This window comes from Carcharodon carcharias, chromosome 6 (genome assembly GCF_017639515.1).
Source record: "Carcharodon carcharias isolate sCarCar2 chromosome 6, sCarCar2.pri, whole genome shotgun sequence".
In the NCBI taxonomy this organism is placed as follows: Eukaryota; Metazoa; Chordata; class Chondrichthyes; order Lamniformes; family Lamnidae; genus Carcharodon; species Carcharodon carcharias.
The window spans coordinates 100395319-100422883 of NC_054472.1; the positions used below are offsets into that span (position 1 = coordinate 100395319).

The following is a 27565-nucleotide window of genomic DNA, read 5'->3' on the forward strand; positions in this document are numbered from 1 at the left end:
TATTCTTTACCAATTATGTAAAGCAAAACTCTGCTACAGTAGCATATAAACCAATGAATGCTGACTAATTTTAATATGAATGGTCAGGACACAATGTAAGGACATAAATCGTAGCTGGAGTAACCCATTTGGCCCTTCAAGTCTGCTCCACCATTCAACAAGATCATGACTGATCTTTTACCTCAACTCCACTTTCCCATACTTATCCCCATATTCCTAAATTCCCTTAGTACCCAAAAATATATCTCCCTCTGTCTTAAATATACTCAATGACTGAGCATCCACAGTTCTCTTGGGTAAAAGATTCACAAGCTTTAGAGTGAAGACATTTCTCCCATCTAAGATGTCCTAAATGACCAACCTCTTATTGTGAAACTTTGACCCCCATTCTAGATTCCACAGCCAGGGGAAATTTTTTCTCAGCATCTTTATGTCAAGCTCATTGAGAATTTTATATGTTTCAATTAGATCAGCTCTCACTCTCCTAATCTGAATCTTTCAACTCAATTTCTCCTCGATCAATTCCCATATCCCAGTAACCAATCTAGTGAACCTTCTAGGGTGAGCACGTCCTTCCTTAACGAGATCAAAACCATATACAGTACTCCTGGCATGACATCACCAATGCTGTGTATAATTGTAGTAAACCTTATTTAATCTTATACTCCAATTCCTTTGTCACAAAGGTTCACATACCACATGCCTTCCTAATCGCTTGCTGTATCCGTTAAATTTGTGATTTGTGTTCAAGGATACACAGGGACCTCTGAATGCAAACATTTCCTACTCTCTCACCATTCAAAAATAATTTCTGCCTTTTTAGTTTTCCTAAAGTGAGTCCTGCTCATAATTGATACAGTGCACCTTGGGGGCCTGGAAAATTCATGGTGTGGGGAGATATCTGAGGAGGTCATTGTAAGCATGTAGCTGCAAGATTTAAAGCCAAACAGCATGTAAAGCAGATTCATTGTCAGTAAGTTGAGGAAATTGTTTCAAACAGAGCTAGTAAAAGCAAACATCTGAGTGATATAAATATCCTTTTGACAGAATTAGTAGGTGTGGATGGCAGGAGACCTGCCACCACAGCCAGAACTATGTACATGGATGTGGCACTGGTGGTGAGTTGCAGCACCCTAATTTTCAGGGATTACCCTAATCCTCCAGTCCAGTAAATACCTCAGCACAAAATCATAGAGTAGTTATTCAGCCTGTTGTGTCTGTGCTGGCCCTCTGAAGGATCAAATCACCTGATACTTCCTGGCCTTTTCCCTGTAGCCCTGCAAATATTTCCTTTTCAGATAATGATCCAGTTCCCTTGTGAAAGCCTCATATGACCTTGACTCCACCACATACTTGGGCATTCCAGATCCTAACGACTCGCTGCGTGAAAGAGTTTTTCCTCATGTTGCATTGCTTCTTTTGCCAATTACCTTAAACTTGTGTCCTCTGATTCTCACTCCTTCCACCAATAGGAACAGTTTCTCCCTATCTTCTCTGACCAGACCCCTCAAGATCTTGAATACCCCTATCAAATCTACTCTCAATCTTCTCTTTCCCCAAGGAGAACAGTCCCAACTTCTCCAATCTTTCTCTGTAACTAAAGTTATTCATCCTTGGAACTATTCTCGTGAGCCTGATCAGTAAAGGTAAGCGATGGTAGGAAGCTGCCACGCATCTGTATTTTACATTTTCCAACTACAAACCAAAGAGCATAAATCTATCAACTAAATGAACACTCTTTCAAATACAACAGTTAAATCACAGAATTCTGGAATGCATGCATGGCTTTTGAAGAATCATTTTCTTTATGGGAATTCCATGAGAGGATTGATACAAGTTCTCCAATAATTGTCAAATAAACCAGTCTGTACCTGACAAACATTCTGTTCTCATGCAGGGGAAAAAAAAGTACCTAATTCATGGTAACAGCAGCTACATGAAGAGAAGTAACCATTTGTCCATCAAGTCAGCAGGCAAAGGAGGAGGCAGTTGAGATACTGGGATTCATTCAGTTGAAGCAGTAGGAGATTGAGATATAAGAGATGCTGCACCCACAGTTTTTTTTGTGCATGGTGTGCGCTAATTAACAAAAATTAAAACAATTTTGTAAGTTCCTAAAGGCCCTTGCATGAGCAGAATAGTAAGCAAAACGTAAACAGCATCAAACTCATTGTGTTTCTCTGTCTTTTTCCTTGCGTACGAGCTGGAAACAAGAAAAAAGTGTAAGTGGCTGGATAGCAGAAAACTATATGGCAAAGACAGCTATTAGAAATTTCACCTGCATTGTCATTCGTCCTGTTACTTGCACTCACCAGCCCAGATTAAGTTACTCAGGGATATGGAATCTTTAGATGAAGAATGGATGCTGAGTACTACATGACACACAAGGGAGCCAAAAGAAAAATTGTATAAGTTAAGGATATTTCTGAGCAGAGAGTAAGGAAATCTCACTTCTTAGATGAAGAGCAGTTGGACAATGATCTCCAGGTCCTATCATTAAAAAGCACACCAGCAGAGAATCAGGACCATAACGGCCCCGAAAATGTGCAGCAGATGCCATGACATTCTGGCCAACATCAGAGAGGACTTCTCAGTAATGCCGAGCATCCTTGAAAAAGTGGAGGCTGAAGGAATCGTCTTGTCGTACAGCACGTGGGGTTGGAGACAAGTCATCACATCCACATGCAGGCTTGAGTGATTGCATTCAGCCCTTGGGTTACAGAATGGAGGCAATACTAACTACTGGATTCCGAGGTATCCAGGGTACCATGTTGGAGTGTTTGCATGGTATCTGATGTGTTGCAACCAACGAATAAAGTATGTTAGTAATTCCATCAGATCTATTTCCAGAGATCAGTGGTAATCAGGAGAGCAAGAGATGGATTTTATGATTCTGCTTCCCAGGCAGTGCAAGAGATTTTTCTGTTACTTTCCTGCAAACAAGAAAGTTAGAAGGCCAGGGGAATGGAGATTCAAAACCTAGAGAAGCAATCTGTTGCAGTTCAGGCCTCAGGATCCAACAGCCTTCAAAGAAGAGCTACCTCTGTCCTAAGAGGGTTATGTCATATAGAACATCTGTTCACATCTCTGATCCTAGGCCTTCAGTTAGCACTTGGGGGGTGTTAGATTAAGACTGAGGAAAAATCAGAAAGTCACAATGGTACAGTCTGGTGTGCTCATTAACCACTTAATTGTAAAGTTCCAGTTATTTTTGTCAGAAATATGGTTATGATTTTTTTGTGGAAATCTTGAAGTTGCATTAGATCCTAAAGTATGTTTGGCTCAAGACCCTAATGGTCATGTTTTTAATAATGAATAGAGTGTTCTGAGGCTTGTACATTTAAATTATGTAGAGCATCCAGGTTAGTAAAAATTATTGGTGTATATAGGTACATTGTCCAAAATCCAGTAACCTCAGGTCCAAGACCATGCTGAATTTTGTGTTTTCTCAGATTTCAGACAATAAAATTGGAAGCCAAATGCAATGAATACGACATATGTGAAATAAAGTACTTTATTTTTAAAGAATACATACTACTGTATACATAAAGCTTGAAACATATTTTTTACATTTGTATATATCAAATATTCTGGTTGAAGATTGAGGTTGAGAGAGAGAGCTCAGCTGGGATGTCTGGAGTTGATGGGCTAGCAATAGGATTTTTCTGTGTGGAAATTGCATTTGAAGTTAAAGTCAGATAAGTAGCAGTCTGCTGGGATGCCTTGTTAAAGAGATCAACTAATTTCATTTGCTTCATGAACTTAGACTTCTCCTTGATTTAGTTTTTCTTGAATCTTGTAAACCTGCTTTATTTCTTATTCTGTTATGAGCTACATTGCTGTAGGGCATGAATTAAATCATCTTCCATATTTTTACATTTGTCTATGGACACTTTTTCTCCACTTGATCACCAATATCATCATCATCATCATTCTCACTGTTTTTGTCTTTCTCCTCAGGACTTAAAGCCATTTCTACAGTTTCACCATTTGTAAGCATGTGAACAACGGTAGCATCATTGTCTAATGTTCATAACTTCTTCGAAATCTTATTCATCCAATCATTGCGCAGTTTGAGAAGACAACCCTCTCCCATACTCTTAACTGTTCCAAAATCATTTTCTTCTCATTAGAAACACCAAATCCTTCAACATTATCATCTTCATCATCGTTAAACATAGTTGCCGGCCACAGGTTGAGCCAAGTATTAGTTATGGTCTCTTTCACTTGGATCCACGCATAAGTAGCAGGCCAGATGGCAACCTTCATTGAAACTTCTTTTTAATACCATCCAATTCCCAAGTCTCAGTTCACAGCACTAAGCGTATGCCTCAAATACTTGGACTTCATGGACCTTAAAATTCCCTTGTCCATTGGCTGTATCAGTGATGTTGCGTTCAGAGATAATTCTATGCCACAATGTCTGTCATGAGAAGTTCAGCATCAGGATGCACTAAGCAATTGTCAAGCAACAACCAGAAGTTGAGGCCACAATCAGATCAGCCATGATTTTATTGAATGGTGGGGCAGGCTCAAGCGGACGGATGGCCTACTCCTCCTAATTCATATGTTTGTGCATAGGAAGGTTTGTAGTCAAGTACCCCAGGGGTCAGTGTTGGGATCCTTGCTCTTCCGGATATAAATAACCTAGACCTTGATGTACAGGGCACAATTCCAAAATTTGCAGATAATATAAAACTTGGAAGCATTGTAAACTGAGGAGGATAGTGTAGAACTTCAAAAGGCCATAGATAATTTGGGTGGAATGGGCACAAATGCTAGATGAAGTTCATTGTAAAGAAATGTGAAGTGATTCATTTTGATAGGAGAATATGGAGAGACTATATAAACTAAAGGATACAACTTAAAGAGGTGCAGGAGCAGAGTGACCTGGGTATATATGTGCATAAGTCATTGAAGGTGACAGGGCAGGATGAGAACACAATTAATAGAGTATACAGTATCCTAGGCGTTATTGATAGGGACATACAGTACAAGAGCGAGGAGGTTGTATTGAACTTGTGTTCAGTCTTACCTGGAGTACTGCATCCAGTTCTGGGAACCACACATTAGGAAGAGTGTGAAGACATTGGAAAGAGTGCAGAAAAGATTTGAGAATGGTTCCAGGATGAAGATGGACTGGAGAAGTTTTCCTTGAAGAAAAGATGGCTGAGTGGAGATTTGATGGAGGTATTCAAAATCATGAGGGGTCTGGATTGAGAACGAGAGGGTGCAGATTTACAGTAATTGGCAAAAGAAACAAAAGCAATGTGAGAAAAAAAAGTTCATGCAGTAAGTGGTTGAGGTCTGCAGTGCACTGCCTAATAGTGTGGTGGAGGCAAATTCAATCAAAGTATTCAAAAGGAAATTAGACTGTTACCTGAAAAAGAAGGAAATGCAATTTTACCCCCTCCTCCCTGTAACCCTGCTCAAAGTGAACTGCTCATACGGCAAGCTGGTGCAGACATGATGGGCTGAATGGCCTCCTTCTGCACTGTAACAGTTCTGAGATTCTGAACAATAACTCCACATCAAGCTCAACTTACTTAGAATATTCATGAGCCTTGGGAAGAAAGAGCTTCTTAAATCAGTCCAATTAAATTTTCTTGGTTATTATTGCTCTCAATATAATAATGAACTGGAAATAGTCTTACTCCCTTGAAACATCTTGGATGCTGGCTTTCTCAAATACGTATTGGTTTACATTTCTGTAGCAGCTGCATTAGCAAAACCAAGCACAGTAATCCATCTTTTACACCTGTTGGTGCCTTCCCATCAGCTGTTGCTATGGTTTTCCTTGGTAGGTAAGGCCAAAATAGGGGTGCTTCATTGGTATTATAGAGTTGTTCAGCAGAAAGGTTTTCATCAGCAATTAGCTTGGCGAGCTTATCTGTAATTTTCAATTGCCTCACGAGCTGCTGAGGCTTTATCTCCACTCACTTTTGATTGCCTTATTCTATGTGCCTTTTAAATGTCATTAACCAATCTGAAGTGTAGTTGCATGGAGTTGAAATACTCAGATCATCATGGAAAATCTTGGTTAATCAACAGTTGCCCAGGCAATGGCACCCCTCACTCCTCTTTTGAATCCAATCCATTATCACTTTGTCTGAATCATCACTTTTAGGTTTATGTATAGTTTTTCATTAATTTCTTTGTTACTTCCAGCATAAAACTTCAAAATCTGGTCTTTCTGGTTCTTTAAATTGTAAATGGCGGAGGTGCCCCCCACCACCACCAAACGCGCCCCCCCCCCCCCCCCCAAACCCTGTATTCCTCACTCAGCTTTTGTGCTGACACATGTCTATTTAATTTCTGCAATAATTTCACTTCCTTGGCTATAGACAAGTTATGCTTCCTTTTTGCAATGTTACCCAGGAGGAGTATCTGCCGATCACTTTGACGTTATTGCATTGGCAGAAATTTACTATCACTATCAAAACTTAACATTCTCTGTAATACCCTGTATTAAAAACATTTGGGTCAGACATTTTGGGCTGGGTCAGGTGAAGCCGAGGATCATCGACCCAGAGAGTGGGAACTTGACTGGCATACCACTGTAAACAAAGTGGCGAAGCTGGCGTGCTACCGAGAAGCAGCGCCTAGCAAATTGTCCTGGTAAGTCTGAATTACGTTTAACTACATACGAAAAGCAGCATTTTCAAAAATGTTCAGTTTTTGGGTAGCCGAAGTTTGGGCATCATACCTATAATATGAACAGATATTGCTTTAAGCTTGACTTTGTCTCTGAGCTTTCTCTCAACAACTGTCCCCCTCCACAACTGTCCCCCTCCTGTCTGTTCCTTGGTTAGAAACTACAGCAGCATTGATAACCCCCTGTCTCTAAGAAGCCAACCAGTGTTGTACCTTTAATTATGAGTGCAGGCATGCTGCACTGCTGAAGGATAAATGGATGATAATAGCATCCTGCATGTTGAGCACTGACATGCAGAAACCTCACCTGTAGTCTCGTCTTTAAAGAAGTGAAATCTGTTTTGTTTTATACAATGTTATAGGTTAGCAACAGAACCTCATGTGGTTGACAATCACTTCAATCCAATGACACTGAATGGGCTGATGGGAATGTGAGCTGTTCTAGCAAACGGAGCATTAATTATTTATGCAAAAATGGACAGCAAATTGACTAACCCATCAAAATTCTTGCTCCTTGGAATGATCGAGTGGCCAAGAAAGTATGTAACGTTGTGACTTTCTGAGCCAAAGTAAATGCTGTCCTGGTTTTCCTGGTTTGCAGATCCCCTTTGCATGGTGTCTTGAGGAAAATTAGAATAAGACCCCCTAGGTCAATGCAGCCTGGTTAATTGGGTATCTGCAAGACTGTCTGGATCCTCTACCATGCTCTGTTATCAGTGTCTTGTTCTCTGCTTCTCTGCTATTCTTTGTCTTGCTCCTCAAGAAGGGAATCCATGTTAGGAAGCCTATACTGCAAACTAGCTACATTTAAGAAAATTTCTCAGAAGCATGATCCTGACCCCTATTCTACTATTTTAATGGGTTGCTCCACAATTTTTGGTTAAACTTCAGTCTCTCACTCCTGAGCTTGGGTCACCCCAATTGTATGGAGGTAAGTGAGTTGGAGGACTCTCCCCTGCATTTCTCCTGGGCCCAGCCAACTCTACCATTCATAGCTCCAGGATGCATAAGATGTGGAGCATATTTTACTCCAGCTGCCTGCCTCTCTTCCACAGTCTTGTGCATGCCTGTGTGGTCCTAGAGAAGGATTGTACACTCTGTCCATATATATTTGAGACCTAATAATAATCTTCCGACTAGGGAATTTACAGCCTTCCGGACTGAATATTGAATTCAACAACTTTAGGTCGTGAGCTCCCTCCCCCATCCCCACCCCCTTTCTGTTTCCCCCTTTTTCCTTTTTTTTCCCAATGAATTATAAAGATTATCCTTTTCCCACCTATTTCCATTATAAAAAAAAACCCCACTAGAGCTATACCTTGAGTGCCCTACCATCCATTCTTAATTAGCACATTCGTTTAGATAATATCACCAACTTTAACTTTAACACCTATGTGTTCTATTGTACTATTGTCGTTGACATCTTTTGATGATCTGCTTCTATCACTGCTTGTTTGTCCCTACAACCACACCCCCCCCTCCACCTCTCTGTCTCTCTATCTCTCCGCCCCCCACACACACACCTTAAACCAGCTTATATTTCAACTCTTTCTTGGACTCGAACTCAAGTTCTGTCGAAGGGTCATGAGGACTCGAAACGTCAACTCTTTTGTTCTCCGCCGATGCTGCCAGACCTGCTGAGTTTTTCCAGGTAATTCTGTTTTTGTTTTATATTTGAGACCTTCCTGACTTGTGGGCACCACAGACGGTTAATTGGGTTTTTTTTATTCATCCACAGGATGTGGGCTTTGCTGGCTGGGCCAGCATTTATTGCCTATCCCTAGTTGCCCTTGAGAAGGTGGTGATGAGCTGCCTTCTTATACTGCTGCAGTCCATGTGGTCTAGGTACACCCACAGTGCTGTTAGGGAGGAAGTTCCAGGATTTTGACCCAGTGACAGTGAAGAAATGGCGATATACTTCCAAGTCAGGATGGCAAGTGGTTTGGAGGGAGACTTCCAGGTGGTAGTGTTCCCATCTATTTGCTGCCGCTGTCCTTCTAGATGGTAGTGGTTATGGGTTTGGAAGGTGCTGTCGAAGGAGTCTTGGTGAATTCCTGCAGTGCACCTTGTAGATTGTGTACACTGCTGCTACAGTGCGTTGATGGTGGAGGGATTGAATGTTTGTGGAAGGGGTGCCAATCAAGCGGGCTGTTTGTCCTGGGCTATGTCAAACTTCAAGTGTTGTGGGAGCTGCACTCATCCAGGCAAGTGGGGAGTATTCTATCACACTTCTGACTTGTGCCTTATAGATGGTGGACAGGCTTTGGGGAGTCAGGAGATGGGCTACTCATCACACACTTCCTAGCCTCTGACCTGCCCTTGTAGCCACAGTATTTATATGGCTAGTCCAGTTCAATTTCTGGTCAATGGTAACGCCCAGGATGTTGATAGTGGGGGATTTAGTGATGGTAATGCCATTGAACGTCAAGGGGCGATGGTTGGATTCTTTCTTGTTGGAAATGGTCATTGCCTATCATTTGTGTGGTGTGAATGTTACTTGCCACTTGTAAGCCCAAACCTGGATACTCTCCAGGTTTTGCTGCATTTGGACATGGACTACTTCAATATCTGAGTCGTCACGAATGGTACTGAACATTGTGCAATCATCAGCGAACATCCCCACTTCTGACCTTATGTTGGAAAGAAGGTCATTGTTGAAGTAGCTGAAGATGGTTGGGCCGAGGACACAACTCTGAGGAACTCCTGCAGTGATGTCCTGGAGTTGGGATGACCGACCTTCAACAACCGCAACCATCTTTTGTGCTAGGCATGACTCCAACCAGTGGAGAGTTTTCCCCCTGATTCCCATTGACTCCAGTTTTTTGCTAGCGTTCCTTGATGCCACATTCGGTCAAATGCTGTCTTGATGTCAGGTACAGTCATTCACCTCACCTCGGGATCTCAGCTGTTTTGTCCATATTTGAACCAAGGCTGTAATGAGGTCAGGAGTTGAGTGATCCTGTCAGTGAGCAGGTTATTGCTAAGCAAGTGCCTGTCCTTTTGCACTGAAATTCAGTGCTATTTTTGCTTCTGCAACCTTTTCCAGCCAGAATACACCATCTTTTTTTGAGAGTTTTTCAGTGGTACAGGCTAGCTTTAAGCTAAATATGGGCTCCCTGCTGAGGCATGCATCCATCTAAGCAGTATGTTTATCGTGAAAGTCAGTAAGCGACACAAAGTTTGCTTGTATCAAAAACAGTGAGCCCAGGTAAATTGCGCATTGCGACACCACCTGGTTTTGGGTCCTGTCCAATTTCAGTGCCTCAAGTTAACATTACATTATGTACTGGAATAAAGTATTCTCAAGCTATGCCATATAAACTTCTAAGATTTAGCTTATGAAGAAAACATGAAGGAAAATTAATATAATACTTTAACGTACTTTTCAAAACATGAAAGGTTGTATTTTTCAGGGTAGAGTAGATTTCCTCCTAGTTCATTCCCTTTTTTGAGTTGAAGGCATCCAGGTGTTCACTTCTAGTTCATGACTTGTATGATGCAGTTTTCCAGTACATTAAAGTTAGAATTAAGATTTTCATTTTTATCTTGAATTTGCACATTGGATTATCAACAAAGTAAATTCAGCAGGAAAGTCTTTCCTGCTACAGTATTTAGCATCTAAACACATGAATCATACTTTGTCATTGATTTTTTTTTAAACAAGTGTCAAGAAAAGGCAAGTCCATCATTGCCACTTAAATGAGGAACTTCCCCAGCAACAGAAAATGCCTTTCAAGTTACCTTAGACTATCCCTAAGAGTAGTTAGCTTCTAATTGACCTTAAGGATGTACAGCAAATAAATCTTCTAACCTTAAAAGTTACACAAAGCTGCTTTTTAGGAACCGTTCAATGAGTGCTACATAATAGGTCAGAATGAGACATGCCTAAGAAACATCAGAACTGGGATATACTTAAAAAAAGATAGGAAAAACGGGGAGGTGGTGTAGTTGTAGTTATTCGGGATAACAATGGCAATAGAAAGAAACAGAACTATAGGCAAAACAAAAATAGAATCCATATTGATAGAGAAAAAAGATAATGATCAATCATACTAATAGGTGAAGGCTACAGACCATCTAACAGTGGAAGGGGATAGAGGAAGAAACATGCAGACAAATTGGGGAATTGAGTAAAAAGCATAGAATAATGGAGGATTTCAACTACCCTGTGTTACGACCACAGTAGATGTTATTGTTGAGCAAGCAAGATCCCAGAGGGAAAACCTGTCTTGCTGATCATAAACCTTTTTGTATTTTGAAATCAAGGGGGAAGAGCTACTGACCCGAAAAGCATAGAACTCCAGTAACACCTTTAAGATTTTAAAAATTAAACGAGTTATTTGAAAGAAAAAATTCAAGCATATTAGATTAAAATTACACAGTTAAAACAGTCATACAGCATAACCCTAAAAAAAACCTACTTGGTTAAAACACATAAGTAAGCTATCTTCTTGACAACAGCTCCCTTATAGATTTTTAATCATAAAAATACAGTAGTATTACTCAAAGCGAAGAATTGTCGCTTTAATAAAGGTATACCACATGACTCCTCAAACAGTTCCACTTAGATGTAGAAATCCAAAACGAAGGTTCAGAAACTAACTGCTTTCTGAAAACAGACTTTTCTGGTATGAAACTGGGTAGCTTTCATCAAATCCTTCACAGCTTATCACACAGAAACAGTCTTCAGTGGGTTCTCCCATACAGCCACACCAACTCAGCTAAACATCTTTCCTTAAATATCTATTTTTCCCTTTCATCTCAAATTCTATTGTCCTTGCACCTCCCTGAACTCAACTTCTCCAAACATAAAAATCTTTTATGTCCTCATTGCCTCTACTTTCAGGTCAATAAAATTTAATATACCTTCCCCGGTTTACCCAAGAAACCTTTCTAAGTTATAAAAGTTCCTTGTCACTTCTAAACTTCCCTTTGAAATTCAAGAACTGAGAAACCAAGTCCCCACTTATAATGCAAATTTTAAATCCAACCTATTGTAACTCAAACACATCATAACCTCTCATTGCAAATGTCTGAACCTAACACCTTTATCTTTTTATTTCTGTTTTCACAGACGAGCTGTCTCTATTAACCTCACCCAGTTTAATGAATTATGGACACACACACACAGCTTCCTTTAGAGAATACCACCATAAATCCAAAAAACATTTAAAAATCCATCACTCGTGATATTAATTGGGCAGACAAGGTAAGAAAAGGGGATAAGGGAATGGAGTTCCTACAATGTGACTTCTCTCAAACCCAGATGTAAAAAGTCCAACAAGGGAAGACTCCCCATTACTAGATCCAGTAGTGAATGAACCAGAGCAGATAAGAGAAGTAAAAGTAGGGGGAATATTCAGGCTATAGTGGCCATAACACAATATGCTTTGAGGTGATGTTGGAGAAAGACATAAGTATGACAAAACTAAGTTAATAGATTGAGGAAAAGCTGATTTTGAGATTGAGAATAGAACTTGGGCAAGTAAAATATGTAACAATATTGTCAAACAACAATGGGAAACATTTAAAACTATGTTCAACAAAGTGCAGGAAAAATATTCTGCTAAAAGGAAAGAACAAACTAAACAGTAGTGAGACTCGGTGATGAATAAAGACATGAAGGACCAGTTGAGTATTAAGGGGCAAAGAGATTAGGAGAGATGTCAAAACAATTAGAAAGGCAGAGAGGAACAATGAAATTAAATCATAAAGGAGCATAAAGCACAAACCAAAATAGTAAAGTATTTTACAGGCAGATCAATAATAAATACTGTGATGGGAATAAGACCTTTAAAGGATAAACAGGAGAATACTACAGGCAACGATAGATGGAAGAAATATTAAACCATTATTTTGCTTCAGGATTTCCTAGGGAGATAGAACATGACGTTGAATGATGAGATGAGCAATGAGAGAGTGTATATAAAATAAAAAAAGGGATGTAATGAATAAACTAAAATAATTCACAGGATAAAACCCTGTTGCAGGTTCCTTCAGGTTTTAAGCATTGGTAATTTTTTAAAAATAAAAATGAATTGTCTCCTCTTGCTCTCTCAACCTTTCCTTATTTTTTCTCTATACCTGATTTGACATCAGAATCTGCATATTAATGATTCTTCAATCTGATTAGTTAAGGAGATATACAATTGCTTGCTTTGTTCACAAAGGTTCCAGATGCTCTGTAGAAGGCTGTGCTTTCTTGATAGTTGGCTGACAGGAACTTACAGTTCAAATGCCCATAAAAAGTCTGTGGACTATTGGAAGTGCAGTTCGCCACCAACCGTGATATCCAATCTGTTATTGTTCTTCTCCTTTCATAAAAGAACAATTTTCTTGTGACTTTGAGCAATGTCTTGGAAGATTCGCTGAGGTTAGGGTTAAACTCATTTTAAAATGTTATTTGTGGTGTTTGTTTGTTAATTTCAATCAATGCAAAATTTTAGGTGTAAGGCTTATCTGAAGACGCTTGCATTCACATTGTATCTTTTTAGATCATCAAATATGGGACATGGTACATTATGGTCATCACCAGGAAGAATTAGCGGAACTGGTTGAGATTGCTGTACATGAAGCTGGATGCATAATCCATTGTTTTTACAACAATTCAGTGAAGTACAGAAAAGGTAACTCCTTTTCTGGATATTTTTGTCAATACAGTCTCTACATGCTACAGGTAACTTCATAATGTGTAAGTTTGAATGTGCTTGGGGTGGGAGGAGGGTCTTTTTTCCCAAAAAATCTTCAAGTAATAAGAGGTGGAAGCTGCTAAGGGCCATGTGGAACACGTTTCAGTGGGATAGCATTTGGTGAACAGTGATTATAATATCAGTTTTAAAATAGTTATTAAAAAGGACAAGGTACAATCAAGTGTAAAAATACTTGACTCGGAGTGCTAACTTCAGTGAGCTGAAAAGGGATCTGTCCCAGGTAGATTAGGAGAGTAGAAATTGGTAAGCAAAGCAGCGATGTGAACTATGGAAGGCATTTGATGTGGAGATGGTTTGGGTGAGAATAAACACAAAGCCAAAAGTGTGTGGAGCAAGAGCATCCAAAGCTAGAGCTCCCTGAATAACAAAGTATAAAGACTTAAAATTAGACAGAAAACGGAGGTTTATAATAATAATCAGGTTCATAATATATTAGAGAACTAAGCTGAATATAGAACGTACAGAGGAGATCTTAAAACTAGGGCAAGTTGGGAGTAAGTCAATGGATTAATAACTGATACAAAAGGGAACTCCAAGTCTTTTATAAACACACAAATAATAAAGGGTAGTTAAGGGGAAGGTGGGCCTGATTCGAGCCATAGAGGAGATAGTCTTCTGAAGATATGGGTATGACCGAGCATGAGTATATTGCATTGTAAAGGAGGAGACAATAGCAATATTGGATAGGATAAAAGTAAAGAGGAGGTACTTAAAAGTTTGGCAAGTAGAAATGTCATCTGGTATGGATGGGATGCTTTTTAGGTACTGAGGAAAATAAGAGTAGAAATTGTGGAGTCTTTAGCCACAATCTTCCAAACCTCTTTGGATATGGGGGTGGTGCTACAGGACTGGCAGATTGCCAGTGTTCGTCCCTGTTTAAAAAGGGGATCGTGATAAACCCCACAACTACAGAACCAGAGGAATCATTTTTTTTTGACACAGCAAGTTGTTACGATCTAGAATGCATTGCTGGAAAGAGTACAAGAAACAGATTCGGTAGTAACATTCATAGAGCGGGGTTTTGATTGGATAGCTCTACCAAAGGCATGATGGGTAGAAAACCGCCATATCATTCTATGATTCTGGGTAAAGGCTGGGTAATGCCATGTCAAATTCTGTGTGATAAAGATGTAACATAATTATAAGCTGTTATTGCTATCACTCTGATCTTGCACACAGAATTACAACAGCTGTAATGTTTTAATGTCGCAACGTTTATAAATTATACATCCTCAACCAGTAGTTTCCTGGAAAATGTTGTTTAACCTATCACAAAAGTCAACATAAAGTCCTAAAATTCCCACATAACATTAACTTCATAATACTATACATTCTATTAAATCACTTTGGGGTGTTCCTGAGAAATATGATGAGGTGCTATTTTACATTCAAGTTCTTGTGTTCTAATTAGCAGGGTTTTCTTTTTATCTATTTTTCAAAATTCTATGTCACTCCTCATTGCCACTTATTTTTTCCCCCTAACTTGTAAGAGCTAATCAGAAAACACACTTTCTCCCCAGTACTATTATAAAATTTTCAAAATTTTGTTTTAGTAGAAGTGTGTTTCAAGCACTTGTGACACCAACTTCTGATTTTTGCCCCTAGGTTCTAGATTCATGATTTGCAAAAATCTGGGGCAAAGAGTGACTGCACAAACTAAATGAACCTGATAGTGAGTTCTACCATGGAAAGTGGTATTTTCATTATGAGTAGAACTAAGAAGAAAATCGTTTGAGCAGGTAAACTTCTCTCCCTGATCCCATGACGTAATTATAGAAAAAGCAAACTCTTTATTTTTTTTTGCTTTACATTAGTTTACATTTTTGCCCTCCATTATTCACAAGTCCAGATAGTGAATTCTTATAACACATTGGCTAATTTACTCAACCTCTATTAATATCCTTAATGGGAAATCCTTGCAACTGATATACAAGTTTTAGGGTAACTCCATGTAAATTATTTCAACAACTCAATTCTCAGAATTTATTTGAAAATCTTGGGGCCAATTTTCATTTTCACTAAACTGACAACTGCGGATTGACTCTCTTATATGCAACACGCAATCTTTCAGTTCTGCTGAAACCTGAGAAAGTTAGGGTTAGGGCATATTAAGGGTGGTTCATCCACACTGCCCCCTCCTAGGCAGACAATGTTTAAAATAATGTAATTTTCTTTTTACATAATGAATCTTTCATAAATAATCTAACAAACCCTTTTAAGGTAATTTAGTAACATTGAGTTTTTTTTAATTTGTTCTTGGGATGTGGAAATTGATAATTGTCCTTAAGAAGGTGGTGGTGAGCTGCTACCTTGAACTGCTGCTGTCCACGTAGGATAGGTATACCTACAGTGCTGTTAGGAAGGGAATCCTGGGATTTTGATCCAGTGACAGTGAAGGAATGATGATTATTGTTCCAATCAGGATGGTGAGCGACTTGGAGGGAAACTTGCAGATGGTGGTGTTCCTATACTGTCCTTCTTCTAAAGGTAGAGGTCGCAGGTTTGGAAAGTGCTTTGGTGAGTGAACAAATATAAACAACAATAAGGATAGTATTTCCACATAGATGTCTTGGACTTTGATACAGAAACACAATCACAAACTCAATTTTCTGATGACACAAAAGTAGGAGACTTGGTAAATATTGAACAGGACTGAAGAAGACTAATTAGTGGAATGGGCAGACAGGTGGTAGATACAATTTCATGAGAATAAGTTTGAAGAAAAAAACAAGAAATGGGAGTATACAATTAAAGAAAGATGCCCATAGCAAATGAAAGATAAACATAAGTTAAAATACATAATTGCCTGAAAATGCAAGCAGAAAAAGCTACAAATAGGCCAGTAGAATTTTGAGATAAGGGCACTGAGTACAAGAATAAGGAAGTAATCATATATGCAAAACTTTGATAAGGCAATTAGGAATATATGTGTGCAGTTCTGAATGCTCCATTATGTGAAAGACGTTAAATCTATAGAGAGCATGCATTGGTAGATACACCAAGGTAATGTCAGGGACGCAAAGTATTGTTATAAAAAGAGATTTGAGATACTGGGACTATTTACACATGAACAGAAAAGGCTAAATGAGGTTTTTAAATCTATTAAGGGTGTTTCAATGCACTTTGATGTGTGTAGAGAAAGGGTATATCTTCAATTTGGGGGGTTGGTAACAAGGGTCACCAATTTAAAATTACCACTGTCGTAATAAAGGGTCATCAACCAGAAAATTTTGCTATTTCTCTCCACAGATGCTGCCTGACTTGCTGAATAGTCCCAGCATTTTCTGTTTTTACTTCAAATTTCCAATATCCTGCAGTATTTTGCTTTGGGATTAGTTTCGGATTGCTCTAGCAGGGACAGCATAAACAGAATGGACCTAATGGTCTTCTCCTATGCTGTTAACATCTATGGTTTGAAGGATAAACTGCTTATATAAAAATGCTGTTGATACTAAAGCAAGATGCTAAAGCAGGTGAAGATATCTTTATTCAAGCCTTCATTTCTGGAGACAAAAATACACAGGAGAAAGGGGATTATGTCTCCTTTTGAAGACTATCCGTAAATAATTATAAGTGCATTATGTTCTGCCAACTTTAGTTCATTCTATAATGAACCGCAAGCCATGGTTCCAGATATGGCATGGCTCTAAGAATTAGGGTTAAGTATCTAATAGAGATACCATTGTGGCAGTGAGGAATGTTCTTCTGAAATCAATTCAGACACACCATATCTTGCCTGAAACAACTTATGAAGGTTTCTCCACAACTTGTATTGTTTACAGGTTCTAAATGCGTTGAACACATGAAACATCAGAGAGAAGAAAAAGAAGTCAATTCACATCAGTACAACTGGGCCAAACTCGAGTGTCCAGAGATAAGGCCTACTGTAGAGTGCGATGGCCACTGTCATCCCTGGTGATCTTTTAGAAGTAAAGGATACTCAGAAGGTTCTAGCGGGGAAACGTAAACGAAGTGAAACCAAATCGAGAAAATCCTTCCCTTGTCAGTTGTGTGGAAAGATCTTCACAAGTGTTGAGAAATTGAAAGTGCATTCATATTCGCACACCGGAGAAAGACCCTACAAGTGTTCACACGAGGCCTGTACCAAGGCATTTGTGTCTAAGTATAAGCTGCTGAGGTACGGAAAACCTTATACAGAATAGGAAATTTTATATTTCACAGCAACATTGGGGATATTTGCCTCTGACGTTTTGGTAATTTAGCATCATAAAAAAAGTACAGCAATTCTCAATTTCAGATTTGGACTCATTCTAAATTAAACAATTGCCTGCAACTATACACTTAAATGATTTCACAGCAGACATTGCAAGAACCTGTAGAAAATTAGATTGAGGAAAGAAATACATTTTTGACAAAGATGATCAAGGTGACAATGACCAGACTGAAACTGGTGCAATGGCTGCACGTATAGACAGGCTCACTTTGATGCAACAGGCAATGGGATATTTGACTAAATGTTGCTGTCAGATTTTGAATGACTTTAAGGTACTGTTATTTTTCTAATTGCTGTTTTTATTGTGTTTTAGATATATAAAGCGTGTAGAGGTTCTGCAAAAGACAACAAAACAAATGTAACTGAATTCATTAATGAATATTTTCAAAGGGCAGGAATTTCCACTTGATTCACCCAAAATTGGCCAAACCAACGCAAATAGAGTTTCCACGACATTTCATGCTATTTTAAAAGACATTGCACTTGAACTTGGTCTGGCCCACAAAACTAGTAAAGCTGCCCCTCACCCCCATGACCAGTCAAATTTAGGACATGGTGATAATGTCACTAGACGAGTAATCCAGAAGCCCAAGCTAATCCTCTAGAGGCATGGGTTCAAATCCCACCACAGCAGCTGGTGGAATTTAAAATCAAATTTAAAAAAAACCTGGAATTGAAAGCAAGCCTCAGTAACGACCATGAAACTATCATCGATTGTCATGAAAACCCACCTGGTTCACTAAGGATGTGGTGGTATAATAGTATTGTCACTGGATCAGTGACCCAGGGTAATGCTCTAGGGACCTAGGTTCAAATCATACCGCAGCAGATGGTGAAATCTGAATTCAATTTACCAAGCCGTCAGGATAGCCGAGTGGTCTAACATGTCATACTTGAGTGTGATTCCTTGCCTTGCAGTGACTTGATCAATTCTGGTCCCTTTCTAGGGTCATGGGTTCAAATCCCACTCCTGACATTAACAGGTCCAAGCAGCAGGCTGTTTGCCCCTTTCCTGCGACTCTGTTCATGACCGGGTGTCCCTGGAGAGGGAGCATGCGGTGTCTGCCGGCACTGTCGAGGCACCGTGGGGACTTGGGCATTTTATTGACCTTCTTAATCATATTTTGGCTTAATGTTTGTAAGTTTAAAAAAAATGCTCTTTAGGGAAGGAAATCTGTCATCCTTGTCTGGACTACATGTGACTCCAGATCAATGGCAATGTGGTTGACTCTTAACTGCCCTCTGAATTTTTTTTTAATTCAGTCATGGCTAGGCCAGCATTTATTTCCCATCCCTAATTGCCCTTGAGAAGGTGGTGGTGAGCTGCCTTCTTGAGCCACTGCAGTCCAAGCAATATAGGAACACCTACAGTGCTCTTAGGGAGGGAGTTCCAGGGTTTTGACACAGCGACAGTGAAGGGACAGCAATATATTTCCAAGTCAGGATGATAAGTGGCTTGGAGGGGAACTTCCAGTTGTTGGTGTTCCTTTGTGTCTGCTGTCCTTGTTCTTCTGGATGGTAGTGGTTGTGGGTTTGGAAGATGCTGTCTAAGGAGCCTTGGTGATTTCCTGCAGTGCATCTTGTAGATGGTGGTGGAGAGAGTGAATGTTTGTGGACTGGGTGCCAATCAAGTGGGCTGCTTTCTCTTGGATAGTGTTGTTGGAGCTGCACTCATCCAGTCAAGTGGGGAGTATTCCGTCACACTCTTGATTTGTACCTTGTAGATGGTGGACAGGCTTTCAGGAGTCAGAAGGTGAGTTACTCATCACAGGATTCCTAACCAATGGCCTGCTCTTGGAGCCACAGTATTTCTCTGTCTAGTCCAGTTCAGTTTCTGGTCAATGGTAATCCCCAGGATAGCTGATAGTGGGGGATTCAGCGATGGTAATGCCATTGAATGTCAAGGGTCGATGGTTAGATTCTCTGCTGTTGGAGATGGTCATTGCCCAACACTTGTGTGGCGTGAATATTACTTGCCACTTGTCAGCCCAAGCCTGGATATTGTTCACGTCTTGCTGCATTTGGACATAGACTGCTTCAGTATCTGAGGAGTCGTGAATGGTGTTGAACATTGTGCAATCGTGAGCGAACATCCCCCCTCGTGACCTTACGATGGAAGGAAGGTAATTCATTGATGAATCAGCTGAAGATGGTTGGGCCTCAGTCACAACTCTGGAGAACTCCTGCAGTGATGTCCTGGAACTGAGATGATTGACCGCCGACAACCACAACCATCTTCCTTTGTGCTAGGTATGACTCCAATCAGCAGAGAGTCTTCCCCGATTCCCATTAACTGTAGGTTTGTTCGGGTTACTTGATGCCACACTCAGTTCAAGTCACTCAGTTCAAGGGCAATTAGAGATGGTTAACAAATGCTGGCCTTGTCAGTAATGCCTACATCACGTGAAACAATAAATTAATTACTATCATGCGTTTCCATTAATTGCACCAGCTTGCAGGCCTTCGAGGTTCTAAAAACGTTTTGGGTGCATGGACACAAATAGACACTTAGTAAAATCTTTTAAATATTTGTCATTTTCAGCTATTTAAAATTGCTGCTTACAGGTGGTTAACTAGCCATTCTGATTACATTTTGTGATGATCCCGTTTTCAGCTATATTCATCAAACTGCACCATTATTATATATCAAGCAATTTTTTTAATGCCATGTTTTTAAAAAGCTCTTCTAAAACATTACCAGTTTGTGCTGGTTCATGGCAGATTTTACGCTTGATATTGAAATTAGTTTGAACAAAACTTGGGTGAAATTACTTCCTAAAACTAGCACAATTTCAGGTGCAGTTTGCACCTTGATCACAGATTGTGCCTAGAACAGAAACTCTATCCCAAGACCTTTATTGAATGCTTTCAGCATTTATATTTTTTTTGCCAAAGATTTTCACTGTTTCCAATCCTTTTCAAAACATGCACTTTTGACAGCATCCAAAAATAGCATTTAAATGGATAGATACAATATAAATAATCCAGAAATATTAAGGGGTTTAGGGCAAGAGCAGGTATCTGGAGTTAGGTCGCAGGTCAGCCATGATCTCCCTGTATAGCAGAAGAGGCTCAAGGAGTCAAATGTCCTACTCCTGCTCACATCCTATGAATCTGGTCTAATTTGCAAGTAGTTGAATGTTCACACTCATATAAGCCTACAAAAACATGGAACTTAGCATGAAGCCACATCCTTCAACTCTGACAGCACAGTTTCAACACCAACCCACGTAACAATTCTAATTATTCAAGTGTAAAATTTTTTGTAGGAATTACAGCCAATAAAAAAGCAATACAATCACAGAAGTTGCATTTCTCAGAATTTTAGTCATTTTAATCTAGTATCTTCAGCTTTTTTTACGCGATTCCTTAGCCGTGTTTTAAACAATCTGCTGTAAAAGTAAAATAAACATTAATTTCTCATGGCTTAGAATTGTTGTTCATGTAAATGTTTGACATAATCCGATTAGAAATTAGTGTTTGAAGTATTTGTGCAGAAAATCAGTGAAATAATTTTTTTAGTTTTAAACTTAATTGTATTCAAAATAGCTTCAAATTAAGATGATATACCAATTGTTCGATTAAAATCCTATTTTACAGTAACAATTTGAAAAGAAAGTATGCATTTAATTTTTGCAATGTTTATTTTATATCTATACTTACATTGTGAATATATTTTATAAGTTAATAATATAGATGCTTAATACTTCAGCCAAATTACTTTCTTCTATTTTAACATGGGGGTGATAACTCAAACAGATTAATGCTGGTGAGAGGAATTTAGTATTAACACTAAGCATTTATATGGTAATATCTCCAACAAAATGTAAAGCCCATTCAAAAAAGATTTTTTTTCAACTGTTAATTGATTTCCCTATGTTTATTAATTCAATGTCTATCTTTCCCTGACAGTGTTTCTTTAGATGCAAATCACAACGTCATAAAATGTTTCAGCAATTTCCTTCAATAACACAGTGGCATTTTTGGATGCTGTCAACAATTTTGATTAACTAATTCAACACAAGTTTCATTGAAGTAAACTAACTTTTAGAAAAATATAACCTTATTTCCCCATGCAAAAACTCAAGGCTATTTTAATCATATGAATAATATAATCCTCACAGCCTACATGCTCTAATACATATGATTAAACGTTTATAAATTCTTACTTGCCAAAACCTTGTTATTTATACTGTTTCTGACATTTTCACTGTTAATGACTATGCTCTATAATTTCAAGAAATGGTCAATTTAGTTAATACATTCTATTAAATTTAAATCATTTATATGGATGTATAAGGTTACGAAATTATAGTCATTTATAAGCCAGATTTTCTGTTGAAAAAGGAATTCAATTTGTTTTTGTGGGGCATATTGTAATGTGTATTGCCTACCTGCAAACATGGAAGGCCAGTACAATTTACTTTTGTGTGGATGTTTAAATGAGTTTTCAGTATCAGTAACAACTTGTATCTATTCAAGGCATATGGCCACCCATTCACCTCAGAAGACCCACAAGTGTACTTACTGTGAGAAAATGTTCCATCGTAAAGATCATCTAAAGAACCACCTGCAGACTCATGATCCAAACAAGGAAGCCTTCAAGTGTGAGGAATGTGGGAAAAACTACAATACAAAGCTTGGCTATAAACGTCATCTGGCTCTGCATGCTGCAACTAGTGGTGACCTCACCTGTAAAGTGTGCTTACAAACATTTGAAAGCACAGGGGTGTTACTGGAGCACCTGAAGACGCATGCTGGCAAGTCATCAAGTGGCACAAAGGAAAAGAAACACCAGTGTGACCACTGTGACCGTTGTTTCTATACTCGTAAAGATGTTCGGAGACATATGGTAGTACACACTGGAAGGAAAGACTTCCTTTGTCAGTACTGTGCCCAGAGATTTGGTCGGAAGGACCATTTGACACGCCACATGAAGAAAAGTCATTCACAGGAGCTGCTCAAGGTGAAAACTGAACCACCAGACTTTACGGATCTCTTTAGCTCTAATCCGTCATTGTCATTAAAAGATGAGCTAACTCCAGTGATGTCAGTGGTTTCCAGTGAACTGACAAGTAGGCCATTTACAAATACTTTACAAATGAATATCTACAGTGCCCATATTCAGACCATGCAAACATTAGGGTCAACAAACCAAATGGTCTCTACACCATTACCTTTAGGAATGGGTTGCCCACTAGAAATTGAGTCTTCAATTCGCTCTCCTCAAGAACTCTCCTCAAAATATTTTCTTGGTTCTACCTCATATGCCATTGCAATGCCTGAAAAAGGACAACCATTAAAAAGTGAGATAGACAGTTACTTAATGGATCTACAAAGTGATTTGCTTTCCTCTGCCCATGACACTCAATCATCCTCATCAAAACTAAGCTCGGAATTGCAGGCAGGGTCTCTGGGTGATGGATCCGGTGATATTTTGCTTTCAAAAAGTCCAACGGTCCTCGGTGAACCTCTGAATACATCATCCTTGGACTTTTCTCAGTTGTTAAGTTTCTTGCCACTTAATAGCCCTCCATACAATCAACCAGTTTCTTTGGGCAATCCTGGAATGTGTTATACACAGGAAGAACCTCACGCATCCCTAATTCCACTCCCACCACAGTGCCAGGATTCACATGAAACTGGCAACAGTATTGCTCTCAATGCTCTGCATCCCTTATCTACAGTCTTCACAACTAGCTTAAGCACAACAACCCTACCACGTTTTCATCAGGCTTTTCAGTAGACAGTAAGAATTTATTTCTTATCCGCTTCCTTTTACAAATATTCTGCTATGTGATGCCAGTTACCCAGATGGAACATTAAGGAATCGGATTGTAGAATCCTTAATGGCTTCTAATATCTTTGCAGCTTTGTGACTAGTCACAGAAGGCATGCAAAACCAGGGCATGATGAATAACACAGGACTGTTTTTGTTCATGCTGGGAACATCCTATTTAGCAATTAATATAATGCAAACCTATATATTAGTAAGCAGATTTGAGTCTAAGCCACCATTAATAGACTCAAGTTGACAAATCTAAAGGTTTACAGTGAGAACTCATACTCTATAGCACCTCATCCAACTCCATGACCATGTTCTAATTTTGAGGCTGTGCTGGCATTAAAAAGCAATCTTTCAGATTTAGTTATCAGAGTGACTGCAACATTCACATATTTCATTTTTTGAAAAAATGTTTTAAGCAAACTACAATTTTAAGAATAATTTTATTGCTGCTCTGGTCAATGATTTTTGCAAAGTTCATTTTTTTTAGATCTTTAAGGGATCTTGTATAGAATAGTAGCCCATATTTGTGCATTTAAAATAGTTTGCACATGAAGTACCTTTTAAACTTGGGGCTTATCTGTGCACCGAGGGCCTACTATGATTCCAAAAAAATTCCATTGCTCCAAAAGAATTACTCAGAATAGGTTAACAAACATATTATCTTCAAACTGAAACAATTTGATCAAATTCAGTATAGTACATTTTTAAAACTCTGGTGGCGATCCTTTTGAAAACTCATTTGCCATGTAGTGAATCCTGCATGAATCTTGCTTTCCGACTTGTGTTGGTTTTCTTTCAAATTTTGAGTGAACAGCATTAATGAAGATTATGAATTTATATAATAGGTATTCAACTAAAATTTTGAATATCTGGTACTTGGGAATAAATTCGACAGAAAAAGCTGAATGCATATTCATCTTACAAAATGTTGTAAATTCATCTCCATTTGATTATTGGTTTGGCCAACAAACTTTTAATTTTTCTTGAGGATATTTTCCAATTAATTCTTGTTTTAAAACAAGATAAGTGGAAGAGAGAATTTCTGAAAATAAAGCACAGCCTTAGAGGCAGAGAATCAACTAGTAAAAAAAGGCAAATAAATGAAGTTTTGAAGTTTAGAATCCTTATTTGGTTATAACATTAAATTATGCAAATTCTCCTTGATTTATTTTGAATTTTAATAATAGCATAATTTAGCCAATATGTTTAGCTAAATATTTTAGCCTATTTAGTGTATTTGCTGCTTTGAAAAACAACCGGTTCATTCTCAGAGAACCATTTCCTCCATCCCTCTTACAGATTTGACATTATAACAGCTATTCTGGTTGACTTACTTCAGAGGTTTCAATTGATCTTTGTTTATCTGCATCATATTACTGATGTTCACTTTCATGCCTGCATTATTGTAATGTGCTTGAATTTATTGCTTCATTGATGAAATGCAGACTGTATGAAATTGCTATTGTTTGCTAGACTAAACCTCAAAAGTTCAAAAAAGAAACCCCAAATATCTATTTTAAACTGATAAAGCAATTGTACTTAATGGCTTCCTTCTATAGTTTGGAAAAAAATGTACCTCCAAGATATATCAGTATTTTAAAATCAGATGGGCATGCTAGTTTTTTAAAATTTGAATTTTTCTTAGAATTTCAATTTTTCCAGTGAGTGAACTCAATTTTTGAGATAATGAAAGCAGTTTGTTGTCTTGTACTATACACAGCAAGCAAGTGTTGTACAAAAGCAAAATACGCATTTGCTTGAAATCTGAAAACAAAATGCTGCAAAACTCAGCAGGTCTGGCAGCATCTTTGGAGTGAGAAACAGAGTTAATGGGCCAGATTTTCGCTCCTGACATGGGTAGCTTGAGTCGGAAAATTGTCCAGCTTGACACAGCCATCGCTGAGAAAGAGGTACCTCAAGTGGTGCAATTTCTGTTGTGCCCCACCCGCTGCTTATAGCCTCCATGCTAACTTAATGTCAACCCATGCCCCCACCCACCACCCTTTGCACTTAACACCGTCCATGCTAACTAACTGTCCACCATGGGCAAACCTCAGGAGCCATGTTGAGATGAAATAAAATAAAGATCTAAATATCTATTACAGCTTTCACTGCATTAAAAAAAATTCATGAAAGTCCATTCAAACTGTACAAGTACTTCAAGTACTTAATCCTTTATTAAAACAAACAGACTTGTATTCACAGCTGTTTAATAACTTTTCTGAGCTGTTAATCAAACTCTGAACTTACATTCCCCCCCAGCTCCCTTTCTGGGATAATTATAGATTGTGGAAAGCAGCCAACCATTGATAATATGATGATAGCACTTGGAGTCATGTCAACAAACAGCAATGGTAACTAACAGAACAGATTTTTTTTAACACTCACTGACAGAGGGAGGCTCTTTTAAAGAGCTGGGGTTTAAATAACTTGACAGAGTGTCAGTTTTATATACCTTATCTGCCCTTCATGAACAGTTACATCTCCTCCATAAATTCATGACTCCCCCACTGTGAGTTAAGGCCCTCGCTACAGTGAAAATGGGGTCTGCTTGACTGAATTCAAATTACCTAGCTGAGTTTGAGTTTCCTTTTATGAGTCACACCCTGGGCCCTTTCCCCTGTTGGAGAAAATTGGATCTGTCAGGACTTCTGGATCCGAATCCAGTCCTCTATTTTTAAAGGCCTGCAGAGACTTCACAACTCCGCAAAAAGGTTGATGATGTGTTCTGTCAAAAAGTCATCTCTCTACAGATGTTGCTAGATTTGCTGAGTATTTCCAGCATTTTCTGTTTTTAATTATAATGAATGTTGGAATTTGTTTAGATAAGGATTTAACATATTACTTCAGTGGCAGACATTGGTCCAACTGATCATGATTCAGCCAGCTGGTTAATCCCTGCAAGCTGTTTAACAAATGAGTTTTAAATTTGGTAAGCAATATTCTAATAAAGTACGTAGCAAGATGTGTTATAATCTAATTTATTGGCTGGCTGTTAGCAACCTTGTAATGTACAAAATACTTTACATTGAAATTTCAACAGGCTAAAATAATTGAATAAAAAGCAAAAAATGAAAATATTGGAAATCAAACAGAAACAAAAGAATACCGGAAACAATGAGCCTGATTTTAACTCTAAGTGAATGGGTTTTGAGTCAATTTCACCCATTGTCTGTGGCATTTTGGAGATATTGGACAAATTAACACTTCAGGCATAGCCCTTCAGATGTGTTGTGTGACAGCTGAGATGTTAACATGTCTGATATTTCCACAAATGTTCATTGACCTGTTGAGTGTTTATCAATTAGTCATGCTTTTTTGTCTCATGGGCTTCTTGAGGACGATAGCTTGATGGAACATTGCTTAATCAAAATTACCTGTAGCCCAAAAAGATGGAATATAGGGAAGCCATAGGAACTATCTAGCTTTGATTAACATATTACTTTGTAATAGATCTATGTATGGTTTCAGTATTCTTCATGATAACTGCTAACGGTAGATTAATGCAATACTATTCTACTTCAGTTATGGAGTGTTTGTTCTTTATGCACCAAATTCAGATTTTCCTACCCAGTAAATCTGTGTGTTTCACAATTTAGCAGCACTTAATTGTCCTAACAGATCCTAACAATTCATCAACCAAAAAAAATCAACTTTACCTTGCTGCATGAAACATAAAATGGTTTTAATGCTTGAAAATCTTATGTGGATCATTTTTCTATATTCTGTAGATCACACTCACACTTGAGACTATTGCAGATATTGACCAGGCCCCCTTAGTTTGCATATATAAACCTTTACTTGCTCACTTTGGATGAAAGTCCTCCTGCCAGTGATTTTACCAAAAAAGTGATGAGTACAAAATGAGAAACATCATTCCACTTTTTGTTGAAATTACCAATAGGTAAGCAATACCCCCTTTTTTCAGCTGGTGATTAGAAAGTACAGTAAAATAAAAGCAAAATGCTGTGGATGCTGGAGATCTGAAATAAAAACAAAGTTCTGGAAAAACTCAGCAGATCTGGCAGCATCTGTGGAGAGAGAAACAGAGTTAACGTTGAGTCCAATATGACTCTTCTTCAGAACGGAAGAGTCATATTGGACTTGAAACGTTAACTTCATTTCTCTCTCCACAGATGCTGCCAGACTTGCTGAGTTTTTCCAGCACTTTTCTTTTAT

At 38.5% G+C, this 27565-nt stretch overlaps 1 protein-coding gene across 4 annotated transcripts in view; it reads left to right on the forward strand.

Annotated features, from left to right (window-relative positions):
* The window catches only part of plag1 (pleiomorphic adenoma gene 1), a 57660-nt gene extending 30422 nt beyond the window's left edge, over window positions 1-27238 (forward strand). Inside the window, exons 1-5 of one of the 4 annotated variants that reach the window (XM_041189621.1) lie at window positions 11800-11863; window positions 13149-13280; window positions 14970-15103; window positions 17147-17502; window positions 22081-27238. In XM_041189621.1, coding sequence (XP_041045555.1) covers window positions 17261-17502; window positions 22081-23344 — 1506 coding nt within the window. In that variant the 5' untranslated portion in view covers window positions 11800-11863; window positions 13149-13280; window positions 14970-15103; window positions 17147-17260 and the 3' untranslated portion in view covers window positions 23345-27238. Of the gene's footprint in view, window positions 1-11799; window positions 11864-13148; window positions 13331-14969; window positions 15104-17146; window positions 17503-22080 lie in introns of those variants that run through there. The other 3 variants (XM_041189619.1, XM_041189620.1, XM_041189622.1) reach the window with 3 other exon arrangements.
* The last annotated feature ends 327 nt before the right edge of the window (window positions 27239-27565 follow it).